The 19058-nt window shown below is 42.6% G+C and overlaps 2 protein-coding genes across 3 annotated transcripts in view; both read left to right on the top strand.

Annotated features, from left to right (window-relative positions):
* Nucleotides 1-2342, top strand: part of pdia2 (protein disulfide isomerase family A, member 2) — a gene marked incomplete at its 5' end in the record, with an annotated part of 11195 nt that extends 8853 nt beyond the window's left edge. Inside the window, 3 exons of the mRNA XM_080758014.1 lie at nt 1-172; nt 1119-1235; nt 2211-2342. The exon at nt 1-172 is cut by the window's left edge and continues 7 nt beyond it. Of these exons, the coding sequence (XP_080614140.1) occupies nt 1-172; nt 1119-1235; nt 2211-2252 (331 nt within the window). The 3' untranslated portion in view covers nt 2253-2342. The remainder of the gene's footprint in view (nt 173-1118; nt 1236-2210) is intronic.
* A 656-nt stretch (nt 2343-2998) lies between these two features.
* On the top strand, nt 2999-18382 carry LOC308312679 (uncharacterized protein). 2 transcript variants are annotated; one of them, XM_080759348.1, is made up of 2 exons: nt 2999-3317; nt 17196-18382. In XM_080759348.1, exons 1-2 carry the CDS (start codon nt 3140-3142, stop codon nt 18083-18085), a joined length of 1068 nt encoding a protein of 355 aa, XP_080615474.1. In that variant the 5' UTR covers nt 2999-3139; the 3' UTR covers nt 18086-18382. The 2 variants fall into 2 exon arrangements, with proteins under 2 accessions (XP_080615474.1, XP_080615475.1); XM_080759349.1 differs by lacking the exon at nt 17196-18382 and adding an exon at nt 10733-11668.
* The last annotated feature ends 676 nt before the right edge of the window (nt 18383-19058 follow it).

Below are 19058 nucleotides of genomic sequence, written 5' to 3'. Positions count from 1 at the left end.
ATGGTGTGCTCATTGTAAGGAGTTGGCTCCTATCTGGGACAAGTTGGCAGAGAAGTACGCCGACCACGATGACATCATCATAGCCAAGATGGACTCCACCGCCAACGAGGTGGAGTCTGTGGTCGTGTCTGGATTCCCCTCGCTCAAGTACTTCCCTGCTGGAGGGGAAGAGGTACTGCACCCACATACACGCACGCACGCGAAAAGTGTGTCTTATTGTCCCTTTTCTTTAAATTACTAGAATCGTGTTACTTCATACTCTCATATATGTGGGCATTTGATTTGCGCCTTTATCCAAATTGCTTTACCATGTGCGTTACCTTCACACACAACCGCAATTATGCAAAGCACCAACCTGCTTATCAGAAGCAATTAAAACATTAAATCAGGAGGAGCCCGGAATCCTTCCTTTTCCCAAGCGACCACCTTGCCTTCGTCGCCTCTGTGATAAAGTTACTACTGGTAGTAATATTAGTGTAGCTGGTATTACTGGTGTAGTATTAGCCAAAATAAAGACATCCCATCTCCAGTTAGTTTTCTTCCCGTATGAGCGTGAAGTAGGTATGGTGGCCACCTTTTTTTTTTAGACCGGAAACAAGATATTATTTCCAACGGAAGAGTGGATGTTCTTTACTTTAGCCCCATGCTTGGTCACTGAACTAAATATTGGACCCAATCGTCACAAGTCACACAATCTTCCAAAGATTTCCACACTAAAATGGAGTGCAAAACAAAAACACAACAAAACCAAAATAGAAAATAAAACTAGAAAAACTATAGGCCCAGGTCTCCACCAGAAGGATAGGAGTGTTTGTGATGATTTGACACAAATTTGTTTAGGAGTATGACGCCGATTTGAAAAGATTTAAGTGTGTGATGTACGGATCAAACGTGTACGAGTATGTAATGTAATGAAAGTGTGTTTAGCAAAAGGTTTATAACTGACCGTTCTGAAGAATTTGGGGCAGGGGTTAGTAGTCGTTCCACGGAGTGTGTGTGCAGATGTTTAGCATCGACCGGGCCAACAGCTGTACACAGACGTGTACAGCTGTGTAGCCGTCGGCCTGGTGGAGACAACAAAGCTTGTCTCTGTGCCTGTCTGTCTGTCTGTGCTCTAGGTGGTGGACTACACTGGCGGCAGAGACTTTGACACCATGTCCAAGTTCCTGGACAATGGAGGAGTGCTGCCCGAAGAGCCTGAAGATGATGATGATGATGATGATGACGAAGATGAGGTGTGTGTATATGCGTACAGTTCATCTCTCTACTGTGGATCTTTTTTTTATGAAGGACCCCCAAATTAACATGTATTTGGCCATCAGGAAGTATTTTGTGCCAGGGACCCCCCACACAAGTGTGTGTGTGTGTGTGTGTGTGCGTGTGTGTGTGTGTGTGTGCGTGTGTGTGCGTGTGTGTGTGTGTGTGTGTGTGTGTGTGTGTGTGCATGTGTGTGTGTTTGTGTGCGTGCGCGCGTTTGCGTGTGCGTGTCAGTTCATTGAGTCATGGAAGTCAGAAGGTTTATATATTTCCCCGGACCCCTTCATTCATTCTCGAACAGTATATCAGTCTGCTCCTTTAAATCAGCTGTCTGTCTATGTCAACTCCCTTCACATTCACTCACATCCAGTCATCCACATTCTCTCAGTGCAAACCGGGCGGTCCATTTAAGCAGTTACTATTCTGCATTCACTCTAAATGCTAGCAATTTCCCTCCATCTCCCTGGCCTCCTCCCTGTGGCATCTAGTTCTGTAATGGGTGATTCTGTGATTATATGTGATTTACTGATTCAGGAGTTGTACCATGATACGTGGTATATTCTGTAATGGGTGATTTGTGATTATAATGTGATTCATGTATTGTTCTATTGTGATCTGTGATATATGGCATTACATTGAAAGTTGTTATGTTGTTCATTTAATGTCTTTATATTGTGCTCTGCTCTGGGGGGGTCGTTGTTGATATAATCAGAGCTGTGTCACAGGTAATCTGAGATATCAAACTAGCAGGGCCACACCGCCATACAAATACAATATCTTTGCAATAAATGGTTAATGGTGAAGTCTTAATGAAATAGGGTTAAAGTGATTCAATTGACTTTCCATGCTATATATTATACATTTTTGCTGGGGACCCCTGGAACTCCCCAAATCCCTGGATTCCACTTTGAGATCCACTGCTTCATCCAATTTAATCTGTGTTCCTTTGTCAGGTGACACCAGCAGCCAATGAGACGACTAAGGATGAGCTGTGATGTCGCATTCTCCAGCCAATCAGGATCAGTCCATCTGCTTGCATTGTTTGTTAATAAAAAACACTTTCATAATTAAAGTTCATAATAAAACTATGGTGTTGTTTGTTTATTTATTTAATCTTTAATTAACTGTAAAATACAGCTAATCGTACTTAAATATTAACTATAATATTTACTAGTTAACATTTAATAATGATATTAATGTGAAACTATATATGACAGGCTATGTCAAAGAAAATAATAGTAGTGGTAAAAGTAAAAGACTTGTTTCAAACAACCTCCAGTTGTTTATTTATGGTTGCTCTTAATGATTTATTAATACTTAATCAATTAATTCATATTATTATTTTTAACACTACACATCCATCTAATTTGGGAAAGGCTCGTCTACACTTGGGGTAGAGAAAGTATAATTATATTATATTAGAATATAAAGATATGAAATAACTAAAAAGGTCCAACTAGACCCATTAGATCCATAGAGTTATTATAACCGATTAGATCCGATTATTGAGTTGTACTTGAAATGTACTGTAATTCTATTAACTGTTAATCATAGATATATCTATGTATTGCTGTTAATAGCCTATAGTAGCTGGTTATTCCTACAGATGTTATTCAAGGCAAAAACGTGACGTCATCCCGTGTGGAAGAATGGAATGTCGTCTCTTGTTGATGACGTACAAACACGTCAAACTGGCGCGCCTTCCTGCCGTGTTATTGTTGTGTTTATACGTTAGCAGAAATCTAGCCTCGGTACAGGCTTTTATTTTAGTTCGCATGAAAGCTAAAAAAAACCCAAAACATCTGGGAACTCAGATTACATGAAAGCTAGCTGGTAGCCTCATTTGTTCAACGTTGTCAGACAATTCAACCGTTCATTTAACATGACTTTACTGCAAACAGTGAAGTCGTTGATCAACCAGCGGCTCTGCGCGGCCGCTGAGGACATATTTGTGGTCATTGAAAGGATCCTGACAGACTACGAGCACCACGCATACTGCTCCAAGCAGCAACGCACGGTTCTGGACCTGGTTCTGAACGCAGACATCAACCACAGAGCAGGTTGGTCAAACGTATCACTATAGTACACACAAATGTTCAGCAACAGGGAGTCCGTCTATCTAGCCCCATATGTGCCCTCTCCCTCGGAGCTACAGAATGAGCGTAGGGATCAGGGCACATATGGGGCTATAGGAGTCTATCCAGCACTTTAATAAACAGAAAACACAGTTTCACAGCACGTTTTCAAGTAACTAATCAGGAAAAAGTACCCATTTATAAGCTAAGTGATGGTGTTCCAGAATCCAGACTCGGTCTGCTCAAGTCATTTCTTTGTTTGCAAAAGAAAGGATGCTGTTAATAAATATTTCAATCAATCAATGCTACGGCGTACGGCGCTATACGCACAACAATCCTTGTAGTGGTGTTGGGGTTCCAGTGTTCTAGTTTAGTTTGTCATCAGACCATGTCAACTTCAGTCCGCGTCAACCGTCGCCGTAGAGACGGACCCAAACGACAGATGTTTTTCACAGTGAAATAATGCGTAGCGGTCCGCGTCAATGCCTGTGTTTTTCCTTTATTTTAATCACAATTCCATTTCCAAACAACATAGCCTATAAGCCTACCGATGTGATTCTTGTCTTAAGCGTCGGGCATGCGTTGTGTGGAGTCTGTGGACGTTCGCCAGGTATTGTTGTTGTTGACTGTCACGGGAAGAAGGGGTTGTCCGACTATTCCTGTTTCTTAAATTATCCATTAGCTTTTATACATTCTATTCTATTCGCCATTGAAGTATGAGTACGTGTCACGTACATTAACCATGTAGCCCAGCATGTATAGTGCGTGAAAATAAACGCATTGATGAATGAAGGAATAAAAAATAAAAAAAACCTTTCTGACTGGATTTGAACTTGTCCTGTTCTCAGCATAAGTTCACCTGTCTGGAGCATAGTCCAGTGTGCCATTCTATCGACGACGTTTAGTAACCACAATCACATCATGGAGTATGGAACCAGCCATTAACGCACAAAACCTTCATGGTCACTAGGTTAAGTTCAGACCTCAGTCACCACAATGGTTTGCAACATAGCTCTTCCTGACCAATTTGTTTCTAAAAACATCTCTCACCATCATCACCTAAATTCACCTTAGTCATTATGTTATACAGGCTACTTAGAAATTGTAAATAATTGAAGCATTATAGGGTAGACAGTGTGTTTATAACATGACCTCATAGACAACAAAGATCACTAAAGAGGCCAAGTAAATCAGCCAACGGCTGGTTCCATACTCCATGATGTGATTGTGGTTACTAAACGTCGTCGATAGAATGGCACACTGGACTATGCTCCAGACAGGTGAACTTATGCTGAGAACAGGACAAGTTCAAATCCAGTCAGAAAGGTTTTTTTTATTTTTTATTCCTTCATTCATCAATGCGTTTATTTTCACGCACTATACATGCTGGGCTACATGGTTAATGTACGTGACACGTACTCATACTTCAATGGCGAATAGAATAGAATGTATAAAAGCTAATGGATAATTTAAGAAACAGGAATAGTCGGACAACCCCTTCTTCCCGTGACAGTCAACAACAACAATACCTGGCGAAGGTCCACAGACTCCACACAACGCCTGCCTGACGCTTAAGACAAGAATCACATCGGTAGGCTTATAGGCTATGTTGTTTGGAAATGGAATTGTGATTAAAATAAAGGAAAAACACAGGCATTGACACGGACCACTACGCATTATTTCACTGTGAAAAACATCTGTCGTTTGGGTCCGTCTCTACGGCGACGGTTGACGCGGACTGAAGTTGACATGGTCTGATGACAAACTAGAACACCAGCAGATTAAAATCTACATAGAATAAGCGAAATGCTAATTTCTTTGTGTAATCAATTTCACTTGTCCTGCAGGTGATCTTTTTCTAAGTATTGGAGTAATGGACACAATGCAGGAGGCAGCAGGTTGCGTTACTGAAAGTGAGCACTTCTAAACTCCAACACTTGAAAAAAAAAACACCTCCAATGAATTTCTTGACATAAAGTAGCTCATAACATGTCTATGGTGGATTTTTATGAAACAAACACTTTGCAGATATAGAAAGAGCATCATTCAAGCTTTTCGTACATCTGCAATGTTAGTGAGTTTGACATAATTTAATACAATTAGATAGGACTTTGTCTGTTTGGATGTATGGGCGGTCAATGGCAAATTGCGGCTATAGTTTCCACCCTGCCATTAACTTGTGGAAAGATGACCGCCATGTGCATTATGGTCTATTGAGTATTCAAACATGAGTATTCTGAACATTTTGAGCATCTCAGGAAATCTGTCGCACAAACAGTTTAGAAGATAGAGCCATGTTTGAAGTATCTGTCTGGTGTGGTCATTTTCGGGTATTTCGCCCCCGATAAGAGAATTGTTCACACAGTTCCTAAGTTTGTGTGTGTGTGTGTGTTCTCCCTGAGGGCCGGGGCAATTGGGTTAAATATTTATAGTGACTCATAGGAATAGACTATGTGACAACCAGGTATAGTCTGGTGACCACCGGAGAGACGGCACCCGGGTGAGCAGTATGGGTTAGCGCCCCAGCCTGTGTCCTCCGTGAGGAGGAAGCCCAACAACCCTCGGTGAGGCCTTTGGGAGGGCCATGCAAGCAGCAAGCGGAACCGCAGCACCATGACCCTGCGGAACCATTGCCCACCACTCCTGAATGAACTGTGTGGTGCTGGGACTCTGGTGCAACGCACAGGTCCTCGCTCTACTCCTGGTGAGAGCAGGAGTGGACCTGGTGAGACGTAGGAGGGGCCCGGACAGGAGACAACCCACAGAGCCTAGTCCCTCCATTTGCCAGAAGTGTACCTCCCAGCCCTGGCAGAGTAGTCCTGGAGTAGTTCCAACGGATTGTGTGCCCCTGGTTTTTCCCTTGTGGGACTGATTGAGAGTAGCTACTGGGACTTAAGTCGGGACTCGATCACTCCCGGCTGGGTCACCTGAGTGAGGGGTATGATGTTGAGAGACCCAAAACCCCGTTGACCTCAGGATACATCACTGAGGATACGTCCCAGGTGCATCCATGCGATGTTTTTTAGTTATGGTTGCACAGCAAGAATTCTAGTACCCCTAATAGCCTAATCCGCCTAAAGGCCTATTCATATTTTGGATTTTCGGTGGTGAGGTGACCTCTTCACCGACGTCATGTTGTAGTTGCGGTGGTCACCTCACCACCGAAAATCCTGCAAAGAGAAAAAGTAGCAACTCTAAAAGCTAACCATGTCTGCGCTTCATGGCATCATGCTATATAATTCTTGCCATTTAAAACTTTTTTGTTTTGTTTTATTCTGAAAATAATGGCCCAAAGTAGAGTAGAGACCCTAGGTTAAAGTTGTGTGCGTGCGTGCGTGCGTGCATGCAAACTGGACAAATTAACCATAGAATTAGAATTAGGAACATATGTAAAAGCAAGATGATGCATATTATTTTCCTATAGGCGCCGCTACTGTACTAAAAGGAAAGTGGTCAGCAGTAAGGTCAAGTATACCATGAGTCATGGTCAATGAGCTAAACGTATGGTATCAGAGGTACTGCATGGTCCTGATTCTTGCTCAAATGTGAATCTCAATTTTCCTCTCCAAAATTGAGATCACGATTCTCATGTTTTCCATGAAAATATAATATTTATTGTCTTTAGTCTGTATAGTTTCTGAACATTACTACGTTCAAAATTGTGGCACCTGGAGCCAACTACTGTTAGCCTGGCTCCCTCACGGAGCCAAGTTATTTTATTATATTTTTCTTTCCTTGTGACAAACCAGACCCATTATGAGAGACCAACCCAACCCGAAAAAATAAAATAAAACAACCTGAACCTGACCCATGTCTGGCAGAAAAAAATCACACCCGTGTGAACTGAGTGGTGCAACTCCCCTCTCCCCCCCTCCTCCCTCTCTCTCTCATTAGCAGGCAACAGTGCAGCACTATCTCTCTCTTTCTGTTTCTGGCAAACAGCGCCGCTACTGGTACTAATAGTCATGCTGGTGCTCATACATAGGCGGACACATACATAGGTGAACACATAGGTGTACACAGACATTGCTGGTTGTAGGAGTGGTTGCACCACTCAAAAAGAAAAAGGAAGAAGTGTCAGGACTGAGCTGAATAAACAGACAAATTGGTCCAAACTATTATGTGTCGTTGACTTTCAACAAAACCCCGCCCCTATAGGTGCTTCTTTACTTGGAACAAAGGAATATTGATGTGTTTATGCCATGTAGCCTATTATTATATATCTAATCTATATCTACAGCCCAACCGATGACAGAGTTTGGATTCCCATGCCGATATACAGTACATTTTGGAGAGTCCCACAATACACCACCGATTTCAATGTTTTGACTGATATATTGTTGGTTTCATAACATTTAAACTAAAAAGCTAGCAAATAAATACAAATACCAGTAAACATAAATAATGTTGTGATGGATAAATGCAAAATATGAAATCATATAGACATATACATCGCCGCTGTCATGCAGAAACCTTGTATCTTCTCGATATTTAAATGTTTGTTTCACAAATGAATGCCCTATACTTCATCATACAAGAGTGTACTAAAGTGAAAATAGCAGCTATACAATAGCATCTCCAAGCTCCCAATGCACCAAGATACAATGCATTTTGAGCTTGTTGGCTATTTTCACTATTTGAATTAGTTTTTATATAAATGATATATAGGAACTGTTTTGGACATGCAAGGTTTCCACCCGACAGCGACAATATATAGCCTATATATGGTTCTTTGTATGAGTATATCTGTCAGTCAGTTTGAGCAGATTCCATTCCAATGCTCCTCTGACTGACTATGCACTTCACAGGCCTGGGTATAGAGCGCCGCAGGCCCGCCCCCTTTCAGAAAAGCGAGTGGCCCAGGAAATGAAACCCCAATGCATTATTCCATCGGCACTTCTAATATAATTTATTTAAAGACGGTTACGCCGCGGACAAAGCCAATTCGGATCGTGACGAATCATGATAATGAACACAATGTTTTGGGCCGATCAAATAATTTATAAGACGAAAAACAAAACAAATAGTGTTGTCTCCTGACTTTCTTTTCTTCTTTCTAATGATTTGATCGGCCCAAAACATTGTGTTCATTGTCATGATTCGTCACGATCCGAATTGGCTTTGTCCGCGGCGTAACCGTCTTTAAATAAATTATATTGGAAGTGCCGATGGAAGAATGCATTGGGGTTTCATTTCCTGGGCCACTCGCTTTTCTGAAAGGGGGCGGGCCTGCGGCGCTCTATAGGCAACCTGGCCTGGTGAGGATCTGCACATGTTGCTCGCAAAAGGTGAGCACAACAATGAGGGATTTTGCGACTGTGGTTTCACTGGCTCAAAACATTTGTAAACTGTCATGATTTTAGCCGCTGAAAACGTCCCATTTGGATCAAAAACTGAACATGGATGTTGTTTTAATTCCGTCGGGCTGAGTACTGTCATATGCTGCCACAGTGACAATGAGAAAGCCGCTACAGTTCACTGTAAAAATAATTACTGGTATATTGTGATATTATCGTGAGACGGATGCATCAGTCGGGAACTAATTATATATTTATACTAGTGGTTGTACTGAAGAAATTCGTCCTGACTTGCAGTGTTTGTAAATAAGAGTAAGACGGTTGGTTATAATAGCGCAACATACCTGTATACTGTGCTCTGATGGGCCGCAGAGCCATACAGTACACAGTTAGTTACTGTATGTGCAGTTGTGCACGTTCCTGATACCACGATCCCGCTTAAGTGCACATCAACCATACACTTTCTAAACGGGTTTCTGTCATTCAAATGTCTCTCCTTGTGTGAGACTGAGACACGCTCGCACACACATTTATTTATAAATATCAAGGACACACACATTTCTCAGTCGCTTCGGATGTCCCATACTCAAAACAACATGTCTCTCTGTGCCCCTAAATGTACCGAATATACACATGGACATGAACTCATTCAGACAGTCAACATGGGTCACTTCAGTCTGTCATAACCCCTAGGAAATATCATGGTACACAAAGCACCTTCTCCTCCGGATAGATCGACTGCCTATTATAATAGAGGAGATGCTTGGTATTTCACTTGTTTAGTAAGGAAAGCTTCCTCTAAACTTGAATCAAAAGCACAGCCAACTTCCAATAGAAAAGCCTCCGCTGTTCACACAGGAATCTTTGTGAAACACAACAGAGGAATCAAACATGTGTGACACATTTTTGGCAATAATGAACAATTCTGTCATGCTTGGCTAGGTACAGTCCTTTGTAAAATTGCACACGCACGTCACACACACACACACACACACACACACACACACACACACACACACACACACACATGCCTTTAGTTTGTGCAGCACAGGCTAGATTATGACGAGCACCACAGGAGCGCTCGGACATTGTACAGTATGTTCATCCCCAGGTAGTAGGTTTGGTTGCACTTGAGGAACAAATTAGATTGTCCGAGATCAGCTATTTTCAGCAGAGATTTGGTGTAGAGAGGGTAAAGTATTGAGGCCAGGGTATAAGTGGTAATGTCTGAAAATACACTTTAACATAAATCTGACACCGATGATAGTGCTGTCAAACTGAAACTGGACTGTCAAAGTCTATGAAGCTACACTACAGTATGACGTCTATGAAAAAGTTTAATCTGTAACATAATTCTATACAATATGTAGTGGGGGGGGGGCGGGGGGGGGGTCCCTACTTGATCTTCCAGGGGTCCCTACTTCATCTTCCAGGGGTCCTTGGCCTGACAAATATTGGAAACCCCTGCCATAATGAGGTGACGATTTAAAAAAACGCATGGATACAAGTTTGATTGCAAATACAGCTGATGTTGCTCCACTTTTAATGTCATTCAAGATGACATCCATGCAGTGTATTACTAATTTTATCAGCTCACTGAATATGTATCTGAAAACATTATAGGTTAGAAATATAAGCCACTGCCCTCTTAAAAAACAAGAAAACACAATTAAGTCACTTCGGTAGAGGTTTGGGTGGCAGAGCAGTGCTGTTGCTACTAGTAGCCACAGCAGCAGTAGGCTAGACATTTCCAGACCTCCCTCTCCAGAGCAACATTAGAAACTTCCTCAAATTTGAATATTGAACTTCCCTGGACGGACGTTATTCAAATAAAATATTAATGTGCATCCCTACCCTATTCCGTTGTGTAGTTATCTTACCTTGATTTGTAACTTCAAATATTGGTGAGATATCTTGCTCCGTTGATTCCAAAAAGTAGTCGCTTCGTTGACTTGATAGTCTTGAGAGCTGTTTCGCTGTGTTAAGTCAATGAGCATAATATTGTAATGCATCATCGGAAGTTAACTAAACGTCCAAAAGCCTCTACTAAGTATCATTGAGTTTAAATACTTATAATAGTTAATCATTTAATCTGTTGCCTAGGGTTCCTGCACCTCCCTGTGTGTACAGAGGAGCTTTCCACTGAACATCAGGAGAGCAACTCCAGTCTGATCCAGGAGGAACCAGAGCCTCCACATGTTAAAGAAGAACAGCAGTACATTCTTCAGAGACTGGCGGAGGATGTTGAGTCACCGTTCACTTTACTAACAGTAAAACTTGAAGATGACGAAAACAGCGAGACAGAACCTCTTGCTAGCACCTCAATGGATCACATGAAAACACAAGCTGATGTAGAGGACTGTGGAATATCACAACCAACTAGGGATGACCAGCTCCTCTCTCCACACTGTTCTACTGAAGACAGTGAAGAGTGGGAGGAGACCCGGGAAGGTCCGTCGGATTTGAAATCACACGAGACGGTGCATGTGGAAGGACAAAGCTTGCCTTTGACCGACGAGCCGTGCGAGGACTTGAAATCAACGAAGCAAACTCTGTTCACAAGAAGTCACAGAAGGAAAGATAACCTTAGTTGCACAGTTTGTGGCGGACACTTTTCTTACATGAGTTCTCTGAAACAACACATGAGGTCCCATGCCAGATTAAAAACCTTCACATGTACAGTTTGTAGAAGAAGCTTTAGTCAAAAATCTATTTTGGTTAACCACATGATGGTTCATAGTGGGGACAAACCCTTCATTTGTACAGTTTGTGAACAAAGTTTCAAAAAGAAATATGATCTGAAGGTACACATGAGGATTCACACCGGAGAAAGGCCCTTTACTTGCATAGTTTGTGAAAGAAGCTTCAATCGACGTCAACATCTGAAGGGCCACATGAAGATTCATACATTACAGTGAAAATAAACATTATTTGTAGTTTGTGGCATGCAACCCTTTATCCAAAGTCTGCTACTCCCAGGAAACAAGGGTTACTTCATACAGGACGGAAATCTGTCAGTTGAGCCTTTCCTTCTTCAAAGACTCATAAGTACACATAGCTCATACATACGTCCTCAAAACTGTATAATTCTGTGACATTAGTCTGTAGTGGTTTATTGCTGTGTTAAAAAAGTCATTATTTGTTATGGGAATGTGTTTAGTCGATTTATATTATGTCGTTTTATGTTATTTTGACTTACGTTGTTTGTTGGTTTTGGGGATAACACCTTGACTGATTGTGTGTACCTAACCTGACTCCGCCAGATGGTGGCAGTAGTGAGTTCCTGCTGCTTCCATCTGGTCTCTCTTGGGCTGAGATGATGTACTCCTGCTGATCGGCGCGATATGCAAGGGCCATATTTTGACTAGCGTACCAGGCTCCGGGCCGAGTCTGCACGCGCGAGGTCGAGGTCTTGCCCTGAAAATTCATTTTCAGGGCAAGACCCCATTTGAAAAGGATGCCCAGTTTGACATGCATAGGCTACTGACCCCCATTTAATGCCATTTATATCTGGGATATTCTTTTATTTTTTGAAATTCTTCCATGCGGCCCGCGGGACGCCTATTGGGGAACCCTGGCGTAGACTGATGACATATTGAAGCTGTGCCACAGCGCACATGTAAACACAACCTAACAAGAACTACAACTGTAAATTATTATGGGGATATCAGATTTCTGTCCCGCTGCTTCGGGTTCATCGTTTCTGCTTGAGAGAGACCAAATGCGGGTAGGAGGAGGGAACGTGTGAACTCAATACTGCCCCCATCTGGAGGAGTCAGGTTAGTCTAGTGTGTTTTGAAGTCCTGGTGAAGGGCACGGTCACATGACACACCCCACTTTTATTCTACTTTAGTTTGCTGCCATTTGCGTATTTCTGCAATAAACGGCTCCATTCCCATTGAAATGCATTGGCAGAATCCGCCCTCATAGGTAGAATAAAAGTGTGGTGTGTGCTTGAAATGGGTTTTCCTTGGGCTATGGGAAAGAGCCAGAGAAGGTTATGTTTTTGGCCTGCATCATGATCTCACACAGCATGAGGGAGAAAGAGAGGGGCAGTGTGAAGCATGTTTATGTTACGTTGCTTATTTCTAACCTAAAATGTTTTTAGATACATATTTTAGTGTACTGTACACATGTCATGTCATACACAGTCATCTTGGGTTAGATGAATAACGTAGCAGCCTTACGTATAGCAGTTTCCCTATAGAATTCTGTTGGAAGACCCCAAAATGAACCGGAAGGAAAATCCCCATGAAGCTAATGTGGCTAATGTCTTTTTATAAGTCGTCTTCTCAGAAGTGACGAGGTGAATGTTGTAACCGTGAGGTAGCGACGATTCAGTAATGAGCCACTAAGCACTAACATTGACGTTCTGTTCAAACACTCAGGCCTCGATTCCGAGGGAAAAAAGGGTTTTAAAGCTTGTGATCACAGTGGTGGTGGACGGGGGGTAAAACAGCAGAGCAGAACTTTACCTAGTGACAGGGATGCTGCTTCACGGTGGATATCAGAGAGAATCAATAAAAAACATGCCAACATGCCAAGATTCATTGATATTAATAAAAGTCCTCATTTTGAGACCACGGGTATGCTATAGGTGTGAACCAGTTCTTTAATTGCAGTTGGTGTGGTTGAATGCTTGTTCTGTTACAACTTACGAATAAAAGAGTTGCTATTGTAAGCAGTTGTTATGGCTCTTTCTTCAAAGGAAAATCCGCTGGTCATTAACTACTATGTACCCTTAAAAAAAAAAATCTGACTTAATTTTAATAATATAATAGGGGAGGTTGTATTTTTTTCTCCCTGGTTTTCTATTGAGACATTTAGATCGTGTCAAAGGTCATGTCTCGCCTAGACACAAGGGGGCCCTTTCCTCATGCCTTATTATCTTATTATTCTCTTTGTATTTTGTGTATATGTAGATCAGCTATTTTCACTACAAGATTCAATTTATCCCCTGAGCAAGCTCTATTATTAGCTCTATTAGATCAATGGTAAAAAATGTCAGCGGGAAACGCGGTTCAAAACCGAAGAGGAAAGTGACGTCATAGTGCAGCTTATACATCCTGCGTCTTCCAGCCCACATCCTATGGATGCAGTTATCGTGTCCAGGCCAGGGCAGACGTCTGTGGTAACTGCTGCTACTGCAGCCTGGGGTCCCCTTAGCAGAGAGACTACAGTATATGTATAAAACTCTTACAGATACAATGTTTTCTTTGGTTTCATAGACTTGTTTGACAGCGCCATCATCATTTTTGTTGTTGAAGACACATGGTCTCATTGGCCCCCATGTGCAAGATGTGTGGTGTTTTTTTTTGTGGTGTTATAAATGTAAAAATATTCAAACTTTTTTTTCCTCTGTAGTCTATATTAGGGCCCTGGGGGTCCCCGAACCACACTTTGCATTAGACCACGGACCACCATAACTCATGGACCTGTAAGGTTTTGACGCATTCAGACTTAAGAGTCTGATTGGGTTCCTAACTATCCTGCCCTAAAGCATAAGCATAGTATTGCCCACTGTACAGTAGGCAGGCTGTGTAGCTTCTGCCACCATGTTGGGAATGTAACTTATGGCTGACGTTTTGTCTGTGGCTTCTGTCATACTGTTTATTTTTGAGTGGTGCAACCACTCCTACAACCAGCGATGTCCGTGTACACCTATGTACCCATGTGGTCATGTATGTATGTATGTATGTACCGTCGGTACCCATGTGGTCATGAGCACCAGTATATGACTATAGGGTACCAGTAGGGGGCGCCAGAAACAGAGAGAGTGATAGTGCTGCAATGTTGCCTGCTAATGAGAAAGAGAGAGAGAGAGGTGGGGGGGGGGGGGGGGGGAGCTGCATCACTCAGTTCACACGGGTGTGTTTTTTTAATTTAGAGTATAGCCAATTATAAATTTACCCCCCTTTTTCTCCTCAATGTATAGTTGTTATGCCAATAGGCTTTATGCACACAGAATAACGCTTCCTACTTCCGGGCCCCTTCCTTCCATATACTTCTTTCGCAGGTGTTACCGATGATATACTAACTAAGGCCTCTTTTAGACGGCGACCATCTCCATATAACACGTCAAAGTCCCGTTGCGTTCTCATTTTTTTGGACCATTTACATGAGAACGCACACTTGAATGAAAACGCTACAAAGTGCATGCATATATATGCCAGGTCGCTAGGTGGCGCGTGTCCTTGTGGGTTCCGTGTGACGCAGTGCATATATAAACCATAGACATAAGTCACGCATGCGTAGAACTACTTCCGTTCTTCTTCTACACAGAAAGTAAACAAACGTCGCGTCCTCATCCAGGACTATCCGACATGGTTGTTGTTCGTTTCCCCTAGCAACTGACGCATGCCTATGACACCATGTAAAAACGTAGGACACGGGTGAGCCGACCAGAGCTGACGTAAGCCATGATGTCACAATTTTTGCGTATCCACCGTTTGGCCTGTTTATATGGAGACCATAGGAAGGCGTTCTAAAAGATTTCCACTCTGGGAGGTGGTTTCACTTCGTTGCGTTTTCACCTCCTGTGAACACGGTTCTCGTCTAAATGACAGCAGCAAACGATACTTTATTTTGCCGTTTTTTATGAACACCATCCTCATGTAAAGAGCACCTAAGGCTCTGTTCCATTTAGTGGTTCTCAAACCTTTTCATTGCAAGGACCCCCATAACTCTGAGAGTGTACAAACGGAATTTGGAACCAACTCAAGGCAGGGCCGTATAGCTGACCATTTGGTTGCCCTACTCGCTGCCCCCCCCCTCCCGACGAGAGCACTGCTATTTCTCATGCAGATCGGCTATTTTCACTGTTTGTGAGGACGCACACACACGCAGCTGCTCGTTATTACGCGGCGGAGCCGCAAAGAAAATTGTTATTTTGAGGGTCGGCTTGGCACTTTTTGGCACATTTTGTTGCCCCCCTCGGCGCGTTGCCCTACTCGCAGTGCGTACTGCGCGTATAGGTAGAGACGGCGCTGACTCAAGGACACTTTGAGACCCACTGGTGTAGCAGTGTGTTTCCAGTGAGCCAACGTGCACAATAGCAGCACCCTGACTCTGTTTGAACAGAACCTTAATTAGCATAATCGGTAACACCTGAAGGAAGTAGAGAATAAGGGCCTCGGAAGTAGGAAGAGTTGTTCTGTGTCCATGGAGCCTATTGGTTCCTCCCCCGCACACACATCTGTGTTGTCACTGCTGTCGTATCCAAACTGAGTCACCTGCCAGTGAGGAGGCCCCCAGGATGAAATAAGCCCTTTGTCCTATACTCCTCCCTTGCTCCCCCACTGATGGGTGCTGCCGCCAGCCCGTCGGATTATGTGCAATGACCAATATTTCCCACCATCACCCGGGCGTCCCTACCCCGAACACAGGCCTATGTGTTCGTAGACGTCCGACAAAGCAGATGCACCACGGTAGATTCAAAGCCACAAAATGTTGTCATGCTTGTTTAGGTGTGGTCATGGACATTATGGTCCTTCATCTTCACTGCTTACGATCGTGTCACAGATGGGAGCTTGTAGGTCTGCTATATTTGAAAAATCATGAAAATATGGCCCAAATCTTTGCTTCTGGGGGAGGGTCCCTGGAACAACATATTTTCAGATGACGGGTCTGTGGCCAATTACATATAATTCTAGGGGTCCTTGACATTAAATAGTTTGAGAACCACTGACATACTGTATAGAAACATGGGTTTTTCAGAAGGCATTTGTAGAATCTTTCCCAGGTCAAAATGGGTTAAATTTGTAGCACCACAATGACCACGTAGTGACGTAGATTCATAGGTTCAGGATTTGTAGTGTGCCCCCCCCCACTGGCATGGGGGCACAGTCTGCAGACAAGAAATGAGACGAGAGGAAATCAAGGCTTAGGCTTGAAAGCCTCCAGCATGCGGAGACATGTTTTCTCTCGCCTGGAGCAGGAAAAGAAACGTCATGTTGTTCGCACTGCGTCTGTGAGCATTATACTGTAATCAATGCATTGTATAACAGTGATTATAATGCATAATGCAATGTATTACAAGTTTACAACTATGATTGTAATAACACTATGATCCTAGACTAAATTAAAAAAAAAGTGATTATAAAAGGCTTTGTATTGTAACTTATTATGAGATCCTATTAGTGAGAGTAATAATGTAGTAATGAGATTCGGTATTTGTTTTAAACTTTGAACCGTGGTTCAAAATGTAAGGTCTCAACTGTGGATTTGGAGAATTGTTACACCCTTATTACCTTACCATGACGCGACTCCAAATATCGGCGAGATATAGCTTGATCCATATTGCTCCGTTGGACAGACATTGATATTCCAAAAGCAGTTTCCTCGCTGACGTAAATTGCACAGAGAAACCGCAAAGTAGCTCTTTTAGCACATAAACAAAAATTGTTGGTTAAACGTCATGACATTTTGTACTATTTTAGATTATTATTAATTTCTAATCAATGGAGGAACGTAGCAAGATGTCTCACCAATATTTGGAGCTACTGTACAACCTAACTACACACCTGCAGTGCAAGCTCTAATATCACTGTGATTGACTTTTGCCTAGGGTTCCTGCCCCTCCCTGTGTGTACAGATGACCTTTCCACTGAACAGCAGGAGAGGAACTACAGGCTGGTCCAGGAGAACCCAGAGCCTCCACACATTAAAGAAGAACAGCAGGGCATTCTTCAGAGACCAGAGGAGGCTGCTGTGTCAACGTTCACATTACTAGCAGTGAAAACTGAAGATGATGATGATAACGGAGAGACTGAACATCTAGCCTGCACCTCAGCGGATCACATGGAAACACAAGCCGATGTAGAGGACTGTGGCACATCACAACCAACTAGGGTTGATCATCTCTTCTCTCCACACTGTTCTAAATCTGATACTGAAGACAGTGATGAATGGGAGGAGACTAGGGAAGGTCAGTCGGCTTTAGATACTCTGAAATCGCACAAGACACAGCATGCGGAAGGACAAAGATTGTCTTTGAGTAACTTGACCCAGGGCCTGGAGTCATCAAAACAAACTCAGTTCATGGGGAGCTGTCTGATACAGCAGATGAGGTCTTATACAGGAAGAAAAACCTTTACTTGTAAAGTTTGTGGCAAAGGCTATCGTCAAATGGGTGGTCTAAAGCAGCACATGCGAAGTCATACTGGGGAAAAACCCTTTAGTTGTAAAGTGTGTAAAGGACGCTTCACTTCATGTGGTACTCTGAAGAACCACATGATGATTCATACAGGGGAAAAGCCCTATGCTTGCACAGTTTGCAAACAGAGATTCATTCGAAAGTATGATCTTAAGATGCACATGAGGATTCATACCGGGGAAAAGCCCTTCACTTGTACTGTTTGCAGAAGAAGCTTCATTCAAGGGCAACATCTGAAGGGCCACATGAAGACTCATGCGTGTGAAAACAAACAAAAGGGCAGAGGGGTGTATTCTGAGTGATGACACTACTACGCGATCAGTATTGCATCACTTGTTTTCAAGCCCCATCATCGCTGTGGGTGGATTGACTTTGTCATACAGCCTGACGGCAACGGAGCGGAGACAAGAAGAGTAGGCACTATACGGAGGAGTGGGCACCTCGATGCAAAAAAGTGCCCTTCAAAAAGGGTCCTAGAAAATGCTAACATGCTCCCAGGGGACATTTCTCAGTAACCGTATAGTGCTGTCTTGAATACAGTTTTCAACTATTTAATCCCCCCAACACACACACACACACACACACACACCCTGAATCAATCTGTCCATGTCCAGTAGTCAAGTGGAAAAAGTCTTCACCAATTCACAAAACTAAAGTATAAATGTGTTAGTTTAGCAGACAAATATAATACAATATTTTACTTTTTTATGCTCAATGGCACTTCAGCTGTGTTTGGTGTAATCTGCACCAAATTAATATAATAATCATATAATATAATATAATATATAATAATAATATATACTGCACCAAATTAAGTAAACTCGCACAATTACACTCAGAGTCGGAACTGTGTATGTTTCATGGTTATTGCAGCTGCAAAGCACAACAAGGTGAGGAGGGCAGCGGGCTCATGAAATCACTGCATCAGGTGAAACCTGACTGATGGCTGCCAGCTCATGTATTTTATAATTTAATGATAAAATAAATTATTTTTGCGACCCTAGGTCGCAATTTACTATGAAAACCTGCATTCTCCCGTCCTTGTCCCGGTAACAGTGTGGTAGGTTTGTATTTTAACATAAGGTTTAATCCCATTTAGATTGAACACTGTTGAGAAAAAGAGAAGGGAATGAAAGTGGTGATGGTTTAATTTCCCGCCTCCTTTTTGGACTTAATAAGGGAAAATTAGCTAAATGTGTGGCTGGCAAATCTGAAAAAAGAATGCTTACCACTAGCTTTCTTCACAAATGTGTTCATAAAGGTGTCTACTATCAC

The sequence above is a fragment of the Protomyctophum bolini genome (genome assembly GCF_963924005.1).
Source record: "Protomyctophum bolini genome assembly, chromosome: 3".
Classification (NCBI taxonomy): Eukaryota; Metazoa; Chordata; class Actinopteri; order Myctophiformes; family Myctophidae; genus Protomyctophum; species Protomyctophum bolini.
Note: the sequence above shows the minus strand (reverse complement) of the source record. Positions and strands in the feature narration are given on the sequence as shown.

Coding starts and splice junctions, on each gene's coding strand:
- LOC308312679 (XM_080759348.1), top strand. CDS start 3,140: ATGACTTTACTGCAAACAGTGAAGTCGTTGATCAACCAGCGGCTCTGC. Junction 3,318..17,195: donor AGACATCAACCACAGAGCAG/GTTGGTCAAACG, acceptor ACTTTTGCCTAG/GGTTCCTGCCCCTCCCTGTG.